This window comes from Astatotilapia calliptera, chromosome 16 (assembly GCF_964374335.1).
Source record: "Astatotilapia calliptera chromosome 16, fAstCal68.1, whole genome shotgun sequence".
NCBI lineage: Eukaryota > Metazoa > Chordata > Actinopteri > Cichliformes > Cichlidae > Astatotilapia > Astatotilapia calliptera.
In genome coordinates this window covers 35195781-35215536 of record NC_137437.1, presented here as the reverse complement: position 1 = coordinate 35215536, position 19756 = coordinate 35195781, and the positions used below count along the sequence as shown (strand labels likewise).

Here is a 19756-nt window from a genome sequence, read left to right as displayed (position 1 = left end):
TTGAAGGATGGGCAAATTATAAGCTGGGTAAGGTTTTGATCTGTTTGGGGAGACGGTTGATTACGTCCCGCCATCATAAACTGTACCAGAACTAAAATCCAATAATTCATGTCTATGAAAGACCACTTCTTTGTAGGTTCCCGTCAGTGTTGGCAGGAGTTGTATTTGTGTCCTGTCTGCCTGTGCGTTCGTGTGCGTGTTGCTTTGTGCCTGCTGAAAGTTTGCTGGGATGCCACCAGCTTGATAACTTTTAAATGCCATTTAACGAGAAGAGGTTTTAATGTGATTGATGGGTCTAAGTACTGATATGCATACAAACACGCGCGCAAATCAAATGCCGTCTCCTCCATCCCGTTTATGCACCTACACCACATAAACGGGATGATTTGCATTAAGTAGTATTAATAGCTGTATTGGCGAAGGCGCTCTAAGCTGTGAGCTTTGGGGAAAATTGACCTTCTGTGTCTTAATTGTACCAGAGGCTCAACAGCGCTGTGACATTTAACTGTGCTCCAGTCTTAATTCTTAGCGCTTTATTCTAGTGCATTGCTGACATTTCAGTAGGAAGAGGTCTGAGAATAAAGATGCTTGGCGCGTCTTTGGTGTTGTAAACAAATAAGCGCATTTGCCCTGATTATTTTATTCTCTCGCTATCTTCCTCCGCCTTGGTTGCAGTTGAGTCTGAGACTTTCAGATTTGTTGTCTGTCACCCTCTCGCTTTCGGCTGTCGCTCACACCCTGCAAAGTCCGGCGAGATTTTACAGCCCAATAACACAAAGTGACCAGTGTGCGTCTGCAGGAGGCTTCCTGCGGCTGGTGATCAATAGCAGTGACTCAGCAGAATTTGCATTCTGCTTCTTAAACACTCAGTCGCTGGTTTTAAGACTAATTGAACACAGCGTGATGTTCATGATATAAAGTTTGGTCCCCATTAGAGTCAGACAGAAAGAAAAAAGTGTCTCATGACAGTGACATAAGCGAGTGCGACGTTCGTGGCAACAGCTGTGTGCAGATCAACAATGGATCATATATCGAGTGCAGAGAGAGTATGAGCGTGCAGCGTTTAAAGCGTGGAAGTACTGACCTTACTTTGAGTTTGATTCCATAAAAAGTGACAAAAACATTAGTGTCCGCTGTGCGTGGGAAGAAAACTTCTTTTTACAGCGAAAAAAACCCCTAAACTTCCAACAAGCACCGAGTAGCTACGACGTAATGGGAAACTCACAGAGAAACTCGCGGATTCTTCCACTGACCGCGGCACACCTGCACCAGGGTAACCCTCCGCCTACCCCACTCCTGCTTTACAGGTGAAAATAGAGCAACAGGGCCGCTGAGTCTTTGACTTTATTTATTTTCTGCTGTGTTTTACTTGCATCTATTTGAAAGACTGAGTGTAAACACAAAAAATATTTTATTTTATGTGCTGGAATGTGCAGAAAATAGGTTTAAATGTTAAACTAATTTCTTCCAGTCAGAGAATGGTGCATATAGTTAAATTTTTGCTTGATGCATAAAGTTAAAAGATTAAAACTAATAAAACAAGTTAAAAAAAGAGACTTTTCCATTTGATTACATTTTGTATGATGGATTATGCAGAAAAAGTAGAATTGGGCTGAAAGATCTATCACTTTATCACCTCTTCAGGTTGTAAATCGTGTTTTTAAAAAGTAACTAAGTAATTAATTACTTTTGAAAATAAGTAATCAGTAAAGTAACGGGATTACTTTTTTGGGGAAGTAATCAGTAATTAGTTACTGATTACTTTTTTCAAGTAACTTGACCAACACTGGTCACGAGTCCCTAATCGATGGCTTAACATGCAGTCTGCAGTCTGAGCCGGATCGCAGCTGGGATGTGTGTTTGCTGTTTATTTCTTAGAAGTGTAACCAAACAGGACATTTCCACAAATGTCTCTTTAATATCCAAAGTAATCCAGGTTAAGAGCTATAAGCTCAGCCAGTCTTCAGAGAACATTTCGTGCCGTTTGAATACGATTTGCTTTAATGCAGCTGACTCTGGCTCTGTGCAGTGTCTCCTGTGAGGTCAACATATTAGAAGAATGATGAACTACGCCAGGACCTAATTTGAATACTTATTTGTGCGTGTGCACGCCTGCTCGCATTCACTTGCCTGTGAATGTGAAGAGGCGCGGTCTCGTGAGTGTGCTTGTCGACTCTTTCCTTTAGTGCTACTTTGTTAAGAGGCTGTAGTAATTAGCCTGAGAAAACGGATGGCTTTTTGCCAGCAGCCGCAATTACTGCTTTCTCTAGAATGAATGGACGGGTAAATGGACGGAGGGAGGACGGTATACAGTATTAAATGAACAAATGGAGATTTACTGAATAAATAAAAAACGGGAATGGTGTGATGGAGAACAGCTCTGAATGAACAGAGGGAAGCATGCGTGGATGGATAGAGGGTGGAGGGAGGAAAGGCGAACGGCCCATTTTACCACCCGAGTGATGGTGGGTGGCAATCACAGGTCATTACACGGAGCCGGGAATGGCACGGAACGAACTCGATTTAATTTGAGTTTCAAAAGAAAATGGAAAAGAAAAAAATTACAGACTGATGCAAAGATTATTTTTTAAAAAGATGTCTTTGTGTAGGGTGCTATTTAAAAATCAGAAGCATAAATTACAGAGGACATGATGTGTGATTGTGTCCTCCTCTGTGCAAACTAATGGATATATTTAGTCATGTCGTGCTGGAAATAACACCATCACACCTGAGCGAAAGCTGGAGGGATCCTAAAAGATTTCAAAAAGTGAGCCGAGTGTTGTTGGCTTTGTATGGATACCATATCTTTTGAGGGAAAGGTAACATGTTTTTAATCGCATTCATTTCCAGTTGATCCTGCTTAAAGGGATGCCCAAGTTTTCTCATTGACAGCTGAATCTGGCTACAGCTGATCCCAGGTAAACACAGGGTCCGCTGCACATCCGTCTGCACGGCTTCCAACGATTAGCGCCTTCTTCTGGGTGGCGTTCATTCGTGCATCTTATCTGCAAATGGTGCAGCGCGGTGTATTTCCATCGAGTGGAGAGCCAGCTTCCCTGCTGCTGGCCAGCACTCAGCTCTGTGGAGATTTTGTAAATCTTTGACTTTGGGCGAGTGGACATTGAGCTGACTTGACTGGATGGTGCTGCTCATATTTCTGGAACTCCATCTAAGATATTTGAACTCTTGATGGGGCAGCTGGCGGTCGCCTGTTCCTGGGTACAAGCGGTGCATGGAGTGCAGTGGTAAAAGGGCTGATCCATGATGGATCCCAATGTGGATGGTGCAAGAGGCCCCTGCTGGGTCTGTATGAGGCTGCTGACATTGCGGTAGAACAGTTGGACCCATTGGACGTAGACTTCAGGGACGCTGTAGGCTTGTCAGATGAGCTTATGCAGTATCCGGTATTTTCCAAAGATTTTCTCCAAACCCAGAAATGCCATATGGACAGGCAGTGAGGCAGTCTCACTAGCTGTTAGTCCAGGCACAGGTTAGCACATGTACTAAATACCAGCCAAGAAGGGTTTTTCTAGTTTGGCTAACTCACAGAATAATAGCAGATCCTGGTCTTAAGTATGAACAAAGGAAGACAGAAAGAAGGTAATCGTTGAACATTTTGTGTCGTGATGGGAGTGTTGTGGGAATCTCTGGCTCGTGTTATGTTTCCTCATTAAAAAGCTGATGTGTAAACAGTGAAAACAGGAGTTTAAGTTCAGACACATTTTTAATGCGTGAATTCACCAGAGACGTCATTAACATGGCATGATGCACATCAGGGGGATAGCTCTCTCACAGACACTCCAACATACAGATGTGTGCACGCACTAGGCTTAGCGGCTGTGACAGAGAGAGGAGGCACAGAGAGCTGTGTTTTAATTGAGTCAGCCGAAAGTGCTGGCTGAGCAGAACGATATGACTGATACGGATTAGAACCAGCCTCTCTTATTCATCGATTTCTGCAGGGGTGGGAGTCAGAGTGGGGAGTGGACAGAAGACAAAAAGGGAGTAAAATCTTTGTCTATTGATTTACAGAAGGAGAAAATGACAGTGGAAGTTAAAGAAAGACATGTGGCTCCAGATACAGACACGTTCTAGCAAAAGCAGGTTTCAAGTTAGAAGAAAAGAGTTGATAAGTTGAGAAATGATGGCTGTATTATAAAAAGAGTAGGAGCCAGATGTAGGCTGCAGTAGGAGGAAAGAGCTTAAGAGTTTGGATGGGATCTATCTGTACTCACAGGTCCACTTTATTTCACTTAAGGGGAACAGTTAATGAAAGATGAGGTGTGGACAGGGAGGGAATGGTGAGCACGGATGGGGGGGGGGGTTGTAAAAAGTCTGATGTGGGGCCGGTGATGAAGGAGTTTAGAAGAAGATAACACGAGGGGGAAGAAAGAGACACTTCACATTTGGACTAAGTGGACTCGTTTAAGCAGATGCATCTACCAAATACTCCACGTCGATCTAAATCCCTCTGAAATCCTCGAGACAGCTCGAGTAAAGAGATTGTGTGTGTGTGTGTGTGTGTGTGTGTGTGTGTGTGTGTGTGTGTGTGTGTGTGTGTGTGTGTAGAAAAGGGAGATAGAAGGAACAAGTCTGTGTGGGTGTGTCAGTGCTGAAAGTGATTGGGTGGTGTGTTTTATGGGTAGATTGAAGGGTCTGTTAAAAAGAGAGAGATGAGCCCTTGTCTCTCTCTCAGTGTGTGTGTGTGTGTGTGTGTGTGTGTGTGTGTGTGTGTGTGTGTGTCTTCTCCCTCTCCCTTCTGTATCAGTCTCTTCTGCTTGATTTCCGCGCACTCCTCTCTGCCTCTCCTCTGCTCGCTATGCCGTGAAATGGTTTTTCGCTAGACCATTACCCCAACCAGTGCGCTCCACTCCTGCCACAGCCCTCCACGAGTGAGAGGGAGTGTGTTTAAATGTGTGCGCGCTCCTTCAGAGGAAGGAAGGGTGTGTGTTTGGCTGCGTGCATGTGAGAGATTACATTACACAGAAGCTGTGCTGGAAGAGAAAGATTGTGCATGTTTTGTTGATGTGTGTGGAAAACGTTGTGTGTGTGGGGGGGGGGGGGGGGGGAATAGAGGTGTGTACAGTGTGTTACACTACCTCAGCTGTCGTAGTGTTTGCCCTGCAGTCTTTTCACAGTTGTCTACTAACGTCTAGCTTTCTGTGTCTTACAGTTACAGACACACTAATACTGACAGCTTTAGTCTTTTCCAGTGAGTCAGTTCACAAACTAACTCCGGGCTCTTCTTTCTCTGTCAGATTTGCTGTTATAAGCATATTTTGGTAGCTTTCCACCTCCTCCCTCAGCCACACAGGCCCGGAGACCAGCGGGCGACCCTCCTTATGATTACTGTAGTTGCTACACAGTTGCCACGGTTACCCGTAGTTTGTATCAAAGACACGGCTGAAATGTGTTGGTTACAGTTTCAAGGCGAAGCTTTTAATTTGTAATAAAAGGTCACAAATTCAACAACAGCTTAAAAAGGAGAACAGTAAACGGCCAAGTTTGCTTTTTTATTTATTGCATTTTTCACAGTTTTGGTGAAGAGTAGTCGCGCCTCTTTGCAATCGAGGCAGCGTCTTTCATGCATGGCACAGGTGACCGCGGTACCTGGTTGCTACGGCTGCATCCATAGACTGTATTGGTTCACACATGCATGCTAATTAGAGATTAGTCTTCCTCTTTCAGCCGATCTGCTGTGGCGACCTCCCTTTAGAGGTCGCCACAGCAGATCTGCCTCCACCTCAGTCTGTCTTCCTGTCACGCCAACCCGCTCCTTGTCCTCCTCTGTGATGTTTTCCTCCAGCCTGGCAGCTCCATCTTCATCATCCACTCTCATCTCCAACCTCCTGCTTTTCCTTCTCACTCACTCCCACCACATCTTCCTTTTTTCTCTTCTGTTAACTTCAGTCCACAGTAGCAGCGTTTCCTCCGGCACTCGTTTGGCTCACAGCACCAGAAGTGGTCGTTGTTAACCCGGGTCCTGACCTATCTGGTATTGAAGTGTCGTTCTTTATGATCCACATGTTTGATTTGGCAAAGATTTCACTCTGGGTGACACAACTCCAGCTTGGGACCGGCACTGGGAGTGCACCATGTGTTTGTGGCTGGGTTGCTAATTACAGATAAGTAAAGTAAAGGAAGTTGATTCTCCAAAAGTGGAGCACAGAGTTCTCACATGGGCCATTTGTAGAATGAACCTCACAGCACACCATATCATTCATCCAGTAACTGCATTAAAGGAGAAAAGAAGATGGTGCAGACAGCAAACGCAGTCTCAGCATCCAGCTCACCTGAAATAGATGAAGTTAGGAAGCTTTGACTCTGCTGCGTGAGTGACTGAAGCCCAGCAGACAGCTTGGTGAATGGAGCTCAGCCTGTTGTCTTTAATGGATATTAGAGTTATTTTCTAATTCAACACTGTGGCCAGTTATACTCTGGCACTGGGAGATGGACACTCTGGTGTTTTCATTTGATTTATAAATAATAATAATAACAGTAATAATACCACCTTTGTAGAAGTTTGCTTCCACTCCATGACCGTGCCCTTTTTCCTCTCCCTTACTCATCTCTCACCTCAGCCTCCAGGAGCTGATGCAGTGTTTCACCCTCACCTGTCTCTAGTTTCCTCTTTAACGTCTTGTTTAAATCGTGTCTTTAATGTCCCTTTCACCTCTCCAGTCTGTCGCCCTCATCTTCACCCCATTCGCTCCCTTGTTTTATAATTCACCTCTCATCTCGGCCCCCTCCCCTTTCGCCACCGCTCAATGGCTTCATAATATCACTCCCCCTCTCTATATCACACTTGCCTACTCTCTAACTCATTTACTTCTCATTCGCTCTATCTCTCTTTCCACCTTTCTTCTCCTCCTAATGCCTTTTCATTCTTTTGCTCCACCTCTCTATTCCCTCTTAATATCCCGCTGTCTCTCTACCTGAGATATTGAAGCTATAAAGACAGGTGTTCAAAAAGAAAGCCGGGCCAGCAAATCTGTTTTATATGCCTTCTGGCATCATTCCCTGGAATGCAGAAAGAAGAGAGGCAGAGAAAAAGAAGAAAAGGCTGCGGTCTGTAATATCTAATTCTGGGCTCCACGAGGAGAAAAGAAGAACCTAGTTTTCTATAAAACCTTTTGTCTCCATCACTTGGGACGTACACATTTAATTCACCCTCATTCTGTTATGCTGTTTTTGGTATAAAGCCTCTTATTCGTTCTTTCACTGTGTGGGAACGGGCTGTACACCCTACTGTAACAAAATATTATGGCTTCAAAATGTGCACATGATGTACAGTAATGTCTCGTCAGCGGCGCAGTAATGGTTACGGGTTACGCAATTTTATCCACTGGAAATGTGAATTATTCACAAAAGCTGAATTTTACAGGGGTGAAGGTGATTTAGACGACATGTTCAACATTACACACACAGGAGGAGCTCCTTCTTTTTATTAATGCTAAACGCTTTCTTACCTCACACAACAGCATCCAGGCTGCTGACGGAGACCAAGTGCATATGGTTGTGTGTGAGTGTGTATTCATATCTTTGTGGGGACCAAAAATTGGAAGTTTACTATACTTGTGGGGACCAACAGCCCTAATGGGGACCCACAAGTTTGAAGGCGTTTTTGAGACTCAAAATGTGGTTTTAGTGTCAGGGTTACAATTGGGTTATGGTTAGGTTCAGGGTAAGGGTCAGGGTTAGGCATTTATTTCTGATGGTTAGGGTAAGGGGCTAGGGAAATATTATGTCAGCTAAATGTCCCCACAAGATATGAATAACCAACGTGTGTGTGTGTGTGTGTGTGTGTGTGTGTGTGTGTGTGTGTGTGTGTGTGTGTGTGTGTGTGTGTGTGTGTGTGTGTGTATTAATATCTTTGTGGGAGCCAAAACTTGAAAGTTTACTATACTTGTGGGAACAAACAGCCCATATGGGGACCAAAATCCTGGTCCCCCACAAGTTTGAATATATTTTTGAGACTCAAGTGTCAGTGTTACAATTGGGTCATGGTTTGGTTTAGGGTCAGGGTTAGGCATTCATTTTCATGGTTTGGGGCTTGGGAAAGCATTATGTCAATAAGATGTCCCCACAAGATATGAATAACCGGCGTGTGTGTGTGTGCGTGCGTGCGTGCGTGTGTGTGTGTGTGTGTGTGTGTGTGTGGACTTTTGGGGTTTAGTCGGCTCGTTTTAGGAGCGCCCCGGCAGCTGGAATATACCCACAGAATAGACTGGGATAATCTCTGAAGGAGCGTGTGTGTGTGTGTGTGTGTGTGTGTGGTTAACAGGCAAAAATAGAGGAATGGGAATAAGTGGCGGAAGAAAAAATGAGATGTGCGAGTTACAGAGAGAGCCAGTGAGATGAGGAAACAGGAGATTGAACTGTCAGCAGCTTGACTTAAGCTTTTTCCTTTTTTTCCCCAGTATGGAGATGAGACGCGACTGTGTGTGATTTTGACTGTGTGTGCGTGTGCATGAGCTAGACAACTCCATCCTGTTTTGAAGTAACCTAATCTAGGATGGAGACCTCCCTCCCACCCCCCGAAAACCTCAGAAGACCGAAACTCTAAATCCCTAATAACTGGCCTTTGTCAATCCTAAATTACCCCTGTGTCACAAACACACACACATGCAAAGAAAGTGCGCTTTGCACATGCTTAGACTCGCAGTTTAGTTGTATGTAAGGAAAGACTCCTGCCAGTTTTACATGAACGATATCCAGACTTGGTCACTGAAGGCTTTGCCACCCGTTTGCTTTTGTTCGCCAGGTGCCGGGCAGAGGGGCAGATCACCGTCTGACACCACGCTATGAAGAGGTGGAACGCCAGTATGCCTCCTTACCGAGGTACAGCATCTTCTCCTTCATTTGTATGAACATCACTGCTGCGTGTTCTGCTGTCCTTCTTTTCTCTTCCTGTAATTAAGCCATTCGTCTCTGGGGGCTGTGCCTCAGCCAGGACCTCACCTTCCCCCTTCCCCTGGGAAAACAAGCTGTGTACAGGCTTGGAAACCGATCTGCTCCCCCTTCAAACTGCTGTTACTTCAGCATGTGCTCGGAGGCTTTTTGAGAGCCTGCGATGTGTCGGGGGTTTAGTGAGCTAGCTGTTGGGCCACTTCTACAGCTTTCTATGAAATTTCACATTAAATTTTAAGAAGATTTAAGAAAATAGTTTTGTGTGTTATTAGCGACCTGAAGTGTTAGACTTCAGTTTTCCTTCTGGCCGCAGAAAACTTTGCTCACGTTTAAAACAGGGAAACATAAACACTCAACTGTGCTTTATTATATTACTCTGCATTTTGTTGTTTTGCTCCCTGGACAGCATGAAATATTGCTAACATTAGCCAACAGCAAGAACAATAGCAGCTCCCCGAGTATATTCATCAATTCTTGAAAGATTATTTCCATTTATTTCTCATTATGTGTTTTCTGATTCACTCAGATATCCTGCTGCCCCTGGAAGGCCGCAGTTGTGCAAAAGTATAATTTGCTGGGAGCATGTACGAAGGCGCAGCTGTTCGCTGGCTATTTAAACACGTTAACCTCAATGTGAAACACAATCACAGCTAAACTACATTCTCCGGCTATCATCAGTCACTACCGGTTTTCAGCATCTTATTTTTTATTTGCCGCTTTCTCTTTCAGGAAGGCCTCAGCTTTAATTCTCCCCTCTTTCTTCGCTCCTTCGCTATCTTAACATTTTATTTTTCCCCAGACTCTCCCCTCCCGGGACCTTCTCCCTCCCCTCCCACTCATGTCTGATGTCTTACTCATCCACACGTACTTTATTCAGTGTCATTTTTTCTCATTGCTTTCCCGAGAGGAACAGCGCTGCAGTAATGTGTTTTAGCAGGCTGGGTATCAGTGTATCATAACCTCATCTCTAAATATAAAACTTTTTTTTAAAGTGAAAATGAAAGTGTAAACTTTGGCAGTAAAAACACAGACTAGTTGTTAGTAGCTCCTTCTAGCCTCTGACTACGACACCTCAGCAGACCAACAAATGTTCGTGGGGGGATGTTAGTCAGAGAAAGAGCGAGAGAGACGAGGTAAGCTAAGTGGAATGACAGAAGTTTAGAGCGTTTATAGTCGGGCTCCCACCCCTGTTAAAATACTGCAGGATGGCTATTTCACACCTCTTCTGTGTGTGTGTGTGTGTGTGTGTGTGTGTGTGTGTGTGTGTGTGTGTGTGTGTGTGTGTGTGTGGGTGATGACTTTGGCAGATGGAGGCGAGAACAGTGATGATAGTTTTGAGGTCTGGCTGTGGTATCTGAAAAAGCCTTGGGAAACTGGACACACACTCACTCACATACAGTACACCCCATCTCCGTTTGCACTCGCACAAATGCGCCGTAATCCGTAAATACTGCACCAATTTTACACGTACGCATCATGTTTGTAAGAGGCTGCGAGATACTTTTCATGGGAATGGCTCCAACAGTGTTCCAGCTTTCAGCGTGGTAACGATCCCAAGACCGTTTGACGGATTACTGCATCAGACGAACTACAGCGAGGACCTGGGGCTTTTGAGAAACCTTACAGTGACTCATGTGATAAAAATACATCTGGAAATTGGTCCAACCTGTTAAGTAAAGAATTGCTACATACATCTACATTTTTTTAAAGAAACATAAATGATCAGTTTCTAGTGTTTTGAGCAGATAAAGTAAAAAAACAGAAGCCCCAGCTGTTAATTAACCTGCTGTTTCTGGTCAGTTCCGTCACACATTGAAATGCAGGGATTAAGAGTCACAGCAGGGTTTGGACATCGCAGCGCAGCCAACGTTATTGTGACTGTGTGCAGTGAAGTTGGCTGGGGCTCAAAGTGGCAGTTAGATGCAGTCTGTGTGTGATAAGACAGTGAATTACTGCAACGAAGCTGCACAATATTGCACGTGTTGCATCCAGCCAGGACCTCGTAGAGCTGAGATTCAGAAATTCCTCCAGAAATTGTGACGTAGTTGTTGCAGGACGGCAGCACAGGTGCTCAGATCCCTCGCTTTCATATGGGAGTAAAACCAGTTGAACCGAGTCACAGAGGCGCGTCGTAGACGAGACACGCTCATCGATGTTAACCTGGTTGTATGATTTGAATCTGAATCCTTCTCTAATCTGTGACCCGAGCAGTTGCCTTGTAATCAAAAGCGGCTGCTGCAACCACTCGCAATCAGTCACCGACTCCAAAAAGCCACCCGTTTTTCCAAGCTGCACGGAGTGGGTCTTCTTTTACCCTAGTGTGCCTGAGCCTTTATTCGTTTTTACCCGTCCCTCTTATATCCATGGACTACATCACTGTGTGTATGAGTTCAGCTGTGCTCGGTATACATTAGTTTGTCTTCATGCTGCAGTGACAGATAAATAAACTGTCCCTCGTGTCTCCTGCTGAGTGCAGAGTTGCACATGCACAGCAGTGTTGTCCTTTCCGTGCTCAGGTAGCGATTAGCTTTGCTGCAGGTAGGTGGCGCTATATAAATCAAGCGTGCAGTTGCTCTGGCAGACCCCAGCAGAGTACCAGCTACTACTGTGGGATTAGAAAATATAAAGAAACCATAGACAAGCATTAGATTTTACACTGATTTCTACTGATTTATGTGTCATGTTGCTACATGCAGTTAGCTACACACAAGCTAAAGAGAGCCATATTATCACAGGCTTGTTGATCGGTCACTGATTATGGCTAATCAGTTGGCCTTTTACATTCGTGTGAATCACCCCTTGCTCTTCCAGGTCTCTCATGAAAGATTTCCAATATTGTATATTAAACCTCTCATATTTGAAGTCAACCTGAAAACGTTTCCCCTTTCAGAGGTTTAAGTCAGATAGAGGTGTGATTCTCTGCCTCAGCCTCTCCGTCTGCACTTCTTCCTCTGCTGTCACTTAACTTTAAAGATATTTCAGCGTCTAGAGAGGCCGAGATCATGTTTGGAAACTGCATCCTTGCTGCTGACCTTACGAAAACATATTATTTTGCGACTGTCCCAGAAATAGCTGACAGGCTGTGTGTATCTAATGTCTGCATTCCTGTATACCTGTGTGCATGTGTGGGTAGAGTCCAGAGAGCAGAGCGGCTGCTTATAAAGGTACTGTATGTGTGACTGAACATCAGTCAGCCGGAGCACTGAGTACATTATGTCAGTGTGTGCGTGCGTGCGCTGTTAGACAGGATTTTGATGGCTCTAAAATTAAAACATGACCCAGCAGTGGATGATGTTTCCCTGCCTAAAGCACAAACACTTTACCAAACAAGCTGTCAGCAAATGTCACTGCTTGAAATAGGAGGGGAGGCTGCTCGGGGTATTTTGTATATGTTGGTACTCCATAAAATTGTTCACTGTGATGATATTTACCAAAAGATAAACAGACTACAGCACTAATTAAACGTGCTTTTACTTCAAACGTGATCCATTCTCGGGCTGCTCAGATTCCTCAAGCCAAGCATTCGTTTATCTGACAACATGTGCTGTAACTAATGAGAGAAACTGAAACCTGCGCTGGAGCGGTCCTGTCGCTACCTAGAGAGCCATTCCTTTTAAGGAGCGTGGCCTAACCTCATGTATGTTTACTACTATGAGAAGTTCGCATAAAGGTGGCGCAAAGGGGGCTGTGATTGGTCAGTGCATTGTTAGCTGTACATGATTAGACACCAACCCGAGCATCAGGAAGGAAGAGACACAAAAACACTGACGCTGCCTTGCTTTTAAATCTTGTTTAAAATCAAATCAAATAGATACAACTGAACCTCGTAGGTTAGAATAACCCCAAAAAGTGAATCAAGAGATCACAGAGGCCACGTCAGGTTAGGCTTTCAAAATTCATACATGCTCAGCGACTTTGTGATGCAGTGTTTTAGCTGTTATTATGCTGAACCAGTCTAATGGCAAATGTTAATGTGTGTCGTATTTATTCCAGGATCTTCATCCAGTTCGTTTTAATCCTTCAGAAACTTGCAGCCCATTTAAACCAGCATGCATCTGACACTTAATGGTCTGTGCTTGATATTCACAAAATATCACCCTTAATTATCACATTTTTCCTTGAACAGTTGAGAGATTTGGAAAAGGGAAGGACCGAATAGTGTGTCCTTTCACTTAAAACTTTTCACCCCTTTCCCTTCTTCTTCTTCTTTTTCAACATTTCTTCTACGTCTCTGCTCCCATCTTACTTTTTCTCTGCACACTTATGTTAGTGAACCAAAGCACCATCTCTGTGCCGCTCACATGTAACGGCGTGAGAGTAAAACCAGAACGTCAGTCTCTGTGCGATTAGGACAAGTTTGTGGTTCAGTTTCTTTACTGTTGGAGACTGATTGAATGGAGTTGTGGCACCAGGTTGCCGTCCATTGACTGGTCACTGTCTAATTTATAGACAGAAAAACTGCCAAAACATAATAATAATGGATTGCATTTATATAGCGCTTTTCGGGGCCCTCAAAGCGCTTTACAATTCCACTATTCATTCACTCTCACATTCACACACTGGTGGAGGCAGCTACAGTTGTAGCCACAGCTGCCCTGGGGCAGACTGACAGAAGCGAGGCTGCCATATCGTGCCATCGGCCCCTCTGGCCATCACCAGTAGGCGATAGAATAAAGTGTCTTGCCCAAGGACACAACGACCAGGAAGGAAAGAGCAGGGAGATCGAACCGGCGACCTTCCGGTTACAGATGAGCTTCCCAACCCCCCTGAGCCACGGTCGCCCCGACATTAAACATTAAAGTCAATCTGAGTCAGTTAGCAGTCTAACTGCTCTGCAGCGCGTCTGTTTGCAATTGGAGACTCAACCCAACTGGACGGACTGGACTCTGGTTCTTATCCTGTCTTCCTTCTCTCACGGCAGATGGCTCCGCCCCTCCCTGAGCCTGGTTCTGTCGGCGGTTTCTTCCTGTTAAAAGGGAGTTTTTCCTTCCCACTGTCACCAAAGTGCTTGCTCATAGGGGGTCATATGATTGTTGGGTTTTTCTCTGTATGTATTATTGTAGGGTCGACCTTACAATTAGGGATGGGTATCGTTTAGGTTTTATCCGATACCGGTGCCAAACCGGTACTTTTGAAACGGTGCCGGTGCTTAAAGAATGGAGAACACAAACTTTGTCCAAAATCCTCTCATGTTTAACTGTTTTCCACTTTTTCTTTGGTCATTTTAGCCTTTTTGGCCAGGGTGAAGGGAGTATCTGCCATCAAACAAGAAGACAGCCGCATGTAGCTATGATGATGTTTGCTAGTTCACCTTACATGCATTAATGTAATAACGTGGTTAGTGTACTCAACGTAAATTACACACTAACAACATTAAGCTCCTCACGCAGAGAAGAACGGCTGCTGCTGCATCATCATCCTCATCATTTCTGCTACACTGGCAGGGCTAGGGGCCAGGACTCTCCTCTTCGGGTTTTTGGGGACATTGCTAACTCCGCGTCCGATAACAGGCACCACACCCGCAGTAGATGTGCTCGGTGTGAGGTCTCGCAGCAAGCTATCAAATACGGCGCATTTTTCGGCTTTTAAAAAAACGCTATGCGTCGCCAGGTGTTTCATCAGATTCGAGGTGTTGCCTCCTTTGACAGTATCACAGTATCAGCTTAAAGCACTTGTTGCTGCTAAGTTTGCATCTTTTGCTGTGAAGTACAGCCAGACTTTGACCGCTTCGCCTTGGGCGTTTTTAATCTGTAGCTCTGCTCTAACAGAACGTACCTACCTGGGCCCGCCTACTATCCTCGGAAACGTGAAATGATTGGCTAGAATCTAAAGTGTATCACAGCTCAGGAAAAAAAAGCACCGAAATAAAGCACCGAAATGTGCGCTGCTTTTCGGTCTGGTTACTACCGTTTATGTCAGAACCGGTGCCATCATGGCACCGGACACCGGTACCCATCCCTACTTACAATATAAAGCACCTTGAGGCGACTGTTGCTGTGATTTGATTTTCAGTGAAAGCGCCGTCTTCCAGCAACTACGTTTAAGTTTATGGAGGAATTTCTGAATGACTGACTGGACTATGTATGAATCTAAGTATATGTAGATAGAAAAAGATTTGTGATTGGTGTGTTAGCACAAACCGATTGACCCTGATTGCCAAATGAACTCTATTCAGTCACAAACAGCAGAATTCTGTTTTATTTTATTTTGAATGCACTGAAGTCACTTTGAAGCCAGCAACAGACTGCGAGTCACAACACACAGACTTTAATGCAACCATTTCAAATGCAGTGATGCACAATAATGCACACAGTCGTCATAGCTTTGGCCCTGCTGCAGACTCCAGCCGACGTTTTCCCTCCTCTGACTCCACCAGGATAAAATAATATGGTGTTTTAAAAAATCACGTATATGCACTTGTGTATATATGAATATGTGTGTGTGTGTGTCAGCACCTCCTGTGTGTTTCAGTCTTTCCAAGGTCAGTAGATGGCTATCAGAGTTAGTGTATGGTGAGCATTAGCAGGTTGCATCCCTTCCATGAGTGGGCCACAGCTGACTCATCTGTATCTGCATTGCTCTGATTGCTCTCTATACTGGAAACAAAGAAAAATGAAGCAGAAAACGAACAATGGTTAATATACTTTACACAAAAGTCAAGTTGCCTATTAAAAATAATTAGATATAAGGGAACAGACCTTACTCGACGGTGTTTTCAGCCTGTAGTATTCAGATAAATCTGCATGTTTCTCCTCGCTCTTTCTAAAGATTCGTGTTTATAGTTCAGCTGTGCAGAAACCAGCCTTGACCCAGACGCCAAACGCTCTCCCCGATCTGTCCTCGTTATTGCTCTCATTAGATTAAAAGAACCAATCAGAATTGTTGTTCAGGTTACTACAGAGACCGTCACTTCCTCATTATAATGATAATTAGATAATTGGTAATTACAAAGCAGATGTTGTACTGTATCTTCCCACGTCTTTCAGCCGTTGTTCCTCGTTTCTTCCTCGTTCCTCCCTTCCACTTCTCATTTTTGTGTTTTCTGACGATGGGGTGAAAAGGACATTGTTGAATATCATTTCCCTCTCCCCAACAAGGAAATGAACGGGGAGTGTCTCTCACTTCTCTTTCTCTCTTTCTGTTTCCCCACCTCTCTTGAGGAGACCTCCCAACGAGGCCCAAGAGTTTCCCAGACCACTTTACAACTGCTGCATAATCCACTCCATTGTCCAGTTGTTTTTCTGTGTTTCTCTGGACTCATCGAGACGCCGCTTGTTTGTTAGCAATGCTGGGAATTCAAAGAAAGACCCTGCCTCTCATAGTGTGCCTCCCCTCCTTCCCCCTCCTGGAGTTTTTTTCTCTCGTGACCCCTTCTTGTTCCTAACTTGTAGCTTTCCTGACGTGGTCGCTGGTTGGTAAATGCTCTGGTTTTGACTGTAAAATGTTGGGTTATAACCCATAATGTGTTGCAGAACCTGCAGGTGGGTACGACATGAGTATGATGTGCTTTCATTTGTGTACACTTCTGGGGTGACGGAGGAAATATCCCGCTCGGGTCCCAGCTGGTGATGTTTAACAGATTTTGGGGTGTCCTGGGGTCGAGCTGAGGTTAAGTGATGCTGCGCTCGTCGAGTGAAGCTTTTCTTCAGAGTCCGCGTCTTATCTGAGCGAGGTAGCGTCCGTTCTGTGGAGTCAGAGTGTTTCTGCAGTGGTTAATCATTCATCTGTACATGAATATCATCAGCACATAAAGGCTTTCATATACATTATTATTTACTTCTGTGTTAACAAGAAGATGGACCGCACTTCATAAATTTTTACTGTTGCAGCTGTGAAATGTTAACATCTGGCAACAGTCTGCTGACCATCTGTCGGTCCTGCGCTGCTGGAGGAATTCTCCAGTTTCAAAGTGATGTTAGAAAGTTAAACGATCATTAAAAGTGTTTTCTTCTTCTCTGTTATTTTAACTGCAGCGTGCAGCATTTTGAGTCTGCGTGCGGTTTGAGCTCACGTGAAGTTCTGTGCATCTGAATCTCACATGACCGTACTCGTGTCTGTTCTGGGATCGTCGCCTTACGACTTTAAAACTGCTCTTCATGCTCCCCGTGGTCCTGCAACGGGCAAAATTCTTCAGCTTGAAACGATTACTTTGCTGAGGGAAACTCAAGATGGGAGATGAAGACAGTTTTGTTTTTCTGAATGGGAAACGGTGTTATCAGTAATGCATTTCATTATGTTTCAGCAAGTGAGCCACTATACTGGCTGTAAGTGGTTATATATACGATCCTGCTATAACTGAATGTCATCTTTACTTTGAGTGATTTTGGCTAGCGTAGACGGGCACGGCCGTTTCACTGCGAGTGTAATCAGTCTGTCTTTATGGCCGCTACACAGGTGAATATCAAAGAGCGTCCGCAGGCTCGGATCGCACCGTTTAACCTGACTTACGACTTCCAGCTCGGGCTCTCCACGCTCGGGCTGTCATTTCTTCTAATATTACAGCTTGTGAACATGTACATCGTTTCTGTAGGTACAGATGTACTGATGTGTGGTAAACAGATCTATTATCATACGTTTTCTGAAATTATTAATGTAAACATCAACAAATTATCACTCGTTTTAAAACTAGGTGCAGAAGTGTCGTTGTTTCGTGTTGTTGGCATGTTACATGGAGTGAAAGGTTTTTAAAGAGTGTTTTTTAGAAGCTGTTTTGTTACCTAATTAATCACAAACAAAACAATGCTATTCATAATTTGGCATTTATTTTCATTCATGCAGAGAAACTGTTGTTTAAAGCTCTATATTGTAAAAAACACAGTTAAAAAATGACTGATGTCACTATGAAATGCTGATTATCGACATGTTTTTAAAAATATGCTAATAAAGAATCTGATGAAACTGTGACAAAGTATGAAACACATACATGTGTGTTTTCTGCTCAAACTTCTTAGAAAATCATCTGGAGCTTTTTACATCTACAATAAGATGGTGTTTCTGTGGCACCTGCTTCACAACAAAACAGCCGAGCAGGAAACAGGATAAACCACCGATGAGTTTCATCTGTGGTTTGGACGGAGACGTCCGAGTCCACACATCACGAGCGTTTCCGAGTCTGCAGAAGCTCCGAGTCCGAAAGAAAGCGGCCGATGACACGAGGTCTGTCTGCGAGCGTCAGGTGTGAATGACATCATCAGCCGGCTCCATCAGCTCGTCGCACATTTGACTTGTTGATCAGATTCCTCGTCGGAGGAGCCGCCTGCTGTAAATTGTCAGCCTCTTTCGTTCTTGGCTGCAGTTTTGTCGCTCCGTTTCCAAATGGCACGGCCGTATTATGATGGGATGCGAAACACCACTCCAAATCCCCATTGTTCTGCCCTCTCTGTGTTTCCGAGGCAACAGTCTCCTACCATCTGGAAGGCCCTCATCCCTCAGTTCCTCTCATTTTCATCTAATGGCTTTCTCCTCTGTCCTTTTCTCGTCTCATTTCTGTTTCTTTCGCTACTGTTTCTCTTTCTTTGCAAAGACATCTTTTTAAAAACTTTTTGTGCTCTAATTTGATCCCCCCTCTCCCTCCGTCTCTTTTTTCCTCATCCTTTTTTACTTTAAGTGCTTCAGTGTGTTACGGCACTCTTTCACTTGCTCCCTGCTAGCCCTCTTTTTAACCTGCTCTGGCCATTTCTTCTCATTTCATCTGCCTTTTTTATGCCCCCCCTTTTATCAGTTCAGCTAATGAGTACATTTCTTTATGCGCTATCTCACATTCGCAGTCACACGAGGCATATTTCCTAAATCTGTGTGCATACACACATACACGGGGGAATGTAATCATGTTAGTTTCCTACACTGGCATGTAATTCATGCATGATTTACTGGAGGATTAATCACACTTGACAGAAATTTATTGGCAAAGACAGATCGTAGCCCCTGAAAGGTGCTTAGTTTCATTGAAACATGAAGAAGTGTGTGTGTGTGTGTGTGTGTGTGTGTGTGTGGGTCCCATTATTCTCTGCAGATGCTGACCTTCAGCATGCTGGCTCTCTGGAGGGCAGCACTTGTTTCTCCGCCTTAATTCTTTCTTTTTTCTCTTATTCCTAATCACTCCCTCCCCCTCTGCTCTCCTCTCTTACATTTCTTCTCCCCCCTTCTCATTTTCTGCCCCGTTCTTCTGTCCTTTCATGTTTTTTGTCTCAGCTTCATCCATCTGAAAGCCTCAGCCTCTCGTACTTGAAGTCAGCAACTTGTTTTCAACAGTTTTTAGATGTGAGGTCTTTTCTTGTTCTTTTTTAATTTCTTTTGTCTGCTGCTTGACTAAAACTTGGAAAACCTGCCTGTCCTTCATACCTCATTATTTAACAGTTAATGTCTCTCCCTCCCCCTTGCCTCCTGTTTCCTCCCTCCCTCTCCTGTCTGTTGTGGCCCTCTGTGTGCGTCTCTTTGTCTTGTGTTTACGTGGTTTCTTATCCTCTCTGCATTCATCTACCTTTCCTCTGTCCTTTGCTCTTTGCTTCTTCCTCTGCATACAGATGAACATGTGATTCCTCGGCGGTCTCCTCTCTGCCTGTAAACTGTCAGCTGGTACTCTTAACACAAATTTCACTCGAATGCAAGGTCCTCACAGGATATGTGGAATTAGTAGGCAGGTCCTGAAACAAAATAAATCCTTTTCATCTTAGTTGATAAAACGGTCCCCGGTGAAAAAACGTCTTCTTTTTATTTATTTATTTTGCACGTTTTCAGCTCTTTTTTTCAACCTCTTGACTTAAATGTGTTCAGTATTTGCATTCAGCTGCCCTCCGACAACTTGGGTCACTAAACACGGCGACTCGTTCAAAGTGGAGTGCGATTA

General features: G+C 44.3%; 1 protein-coding gene across 6 annotated transcripts in view; it reads left to right on the top strand.

The window, feature by feature from the left end:
* Nucleotides 1-19756, top strand: part of LOC113007774 (partitioning defective 3 homolog B-like) — a 224447-nt gene that overhangs the window by 193928 nt on the left and 10763 nt on the right. For 5 of the 6 annotated variants that reach the window (XM_026144697.2, XM_026144696.2, XM_026144694.2 and 2 more), the window contains one exon: nucleotides 8765-8841. The exons of the other annotated variant lie outside the window; for it this stretch is intronic. In XM_026144697.2, coding sequence (XP_026000482.2) covers nucleotides 8765-8841 — 77 coding nt within the window. The remainder of the gene's footprint in view (nucleotides 1-8764; nucleotides 8842-19756) is intronic. 6 annotated transcript variants of the gene reach the window in all.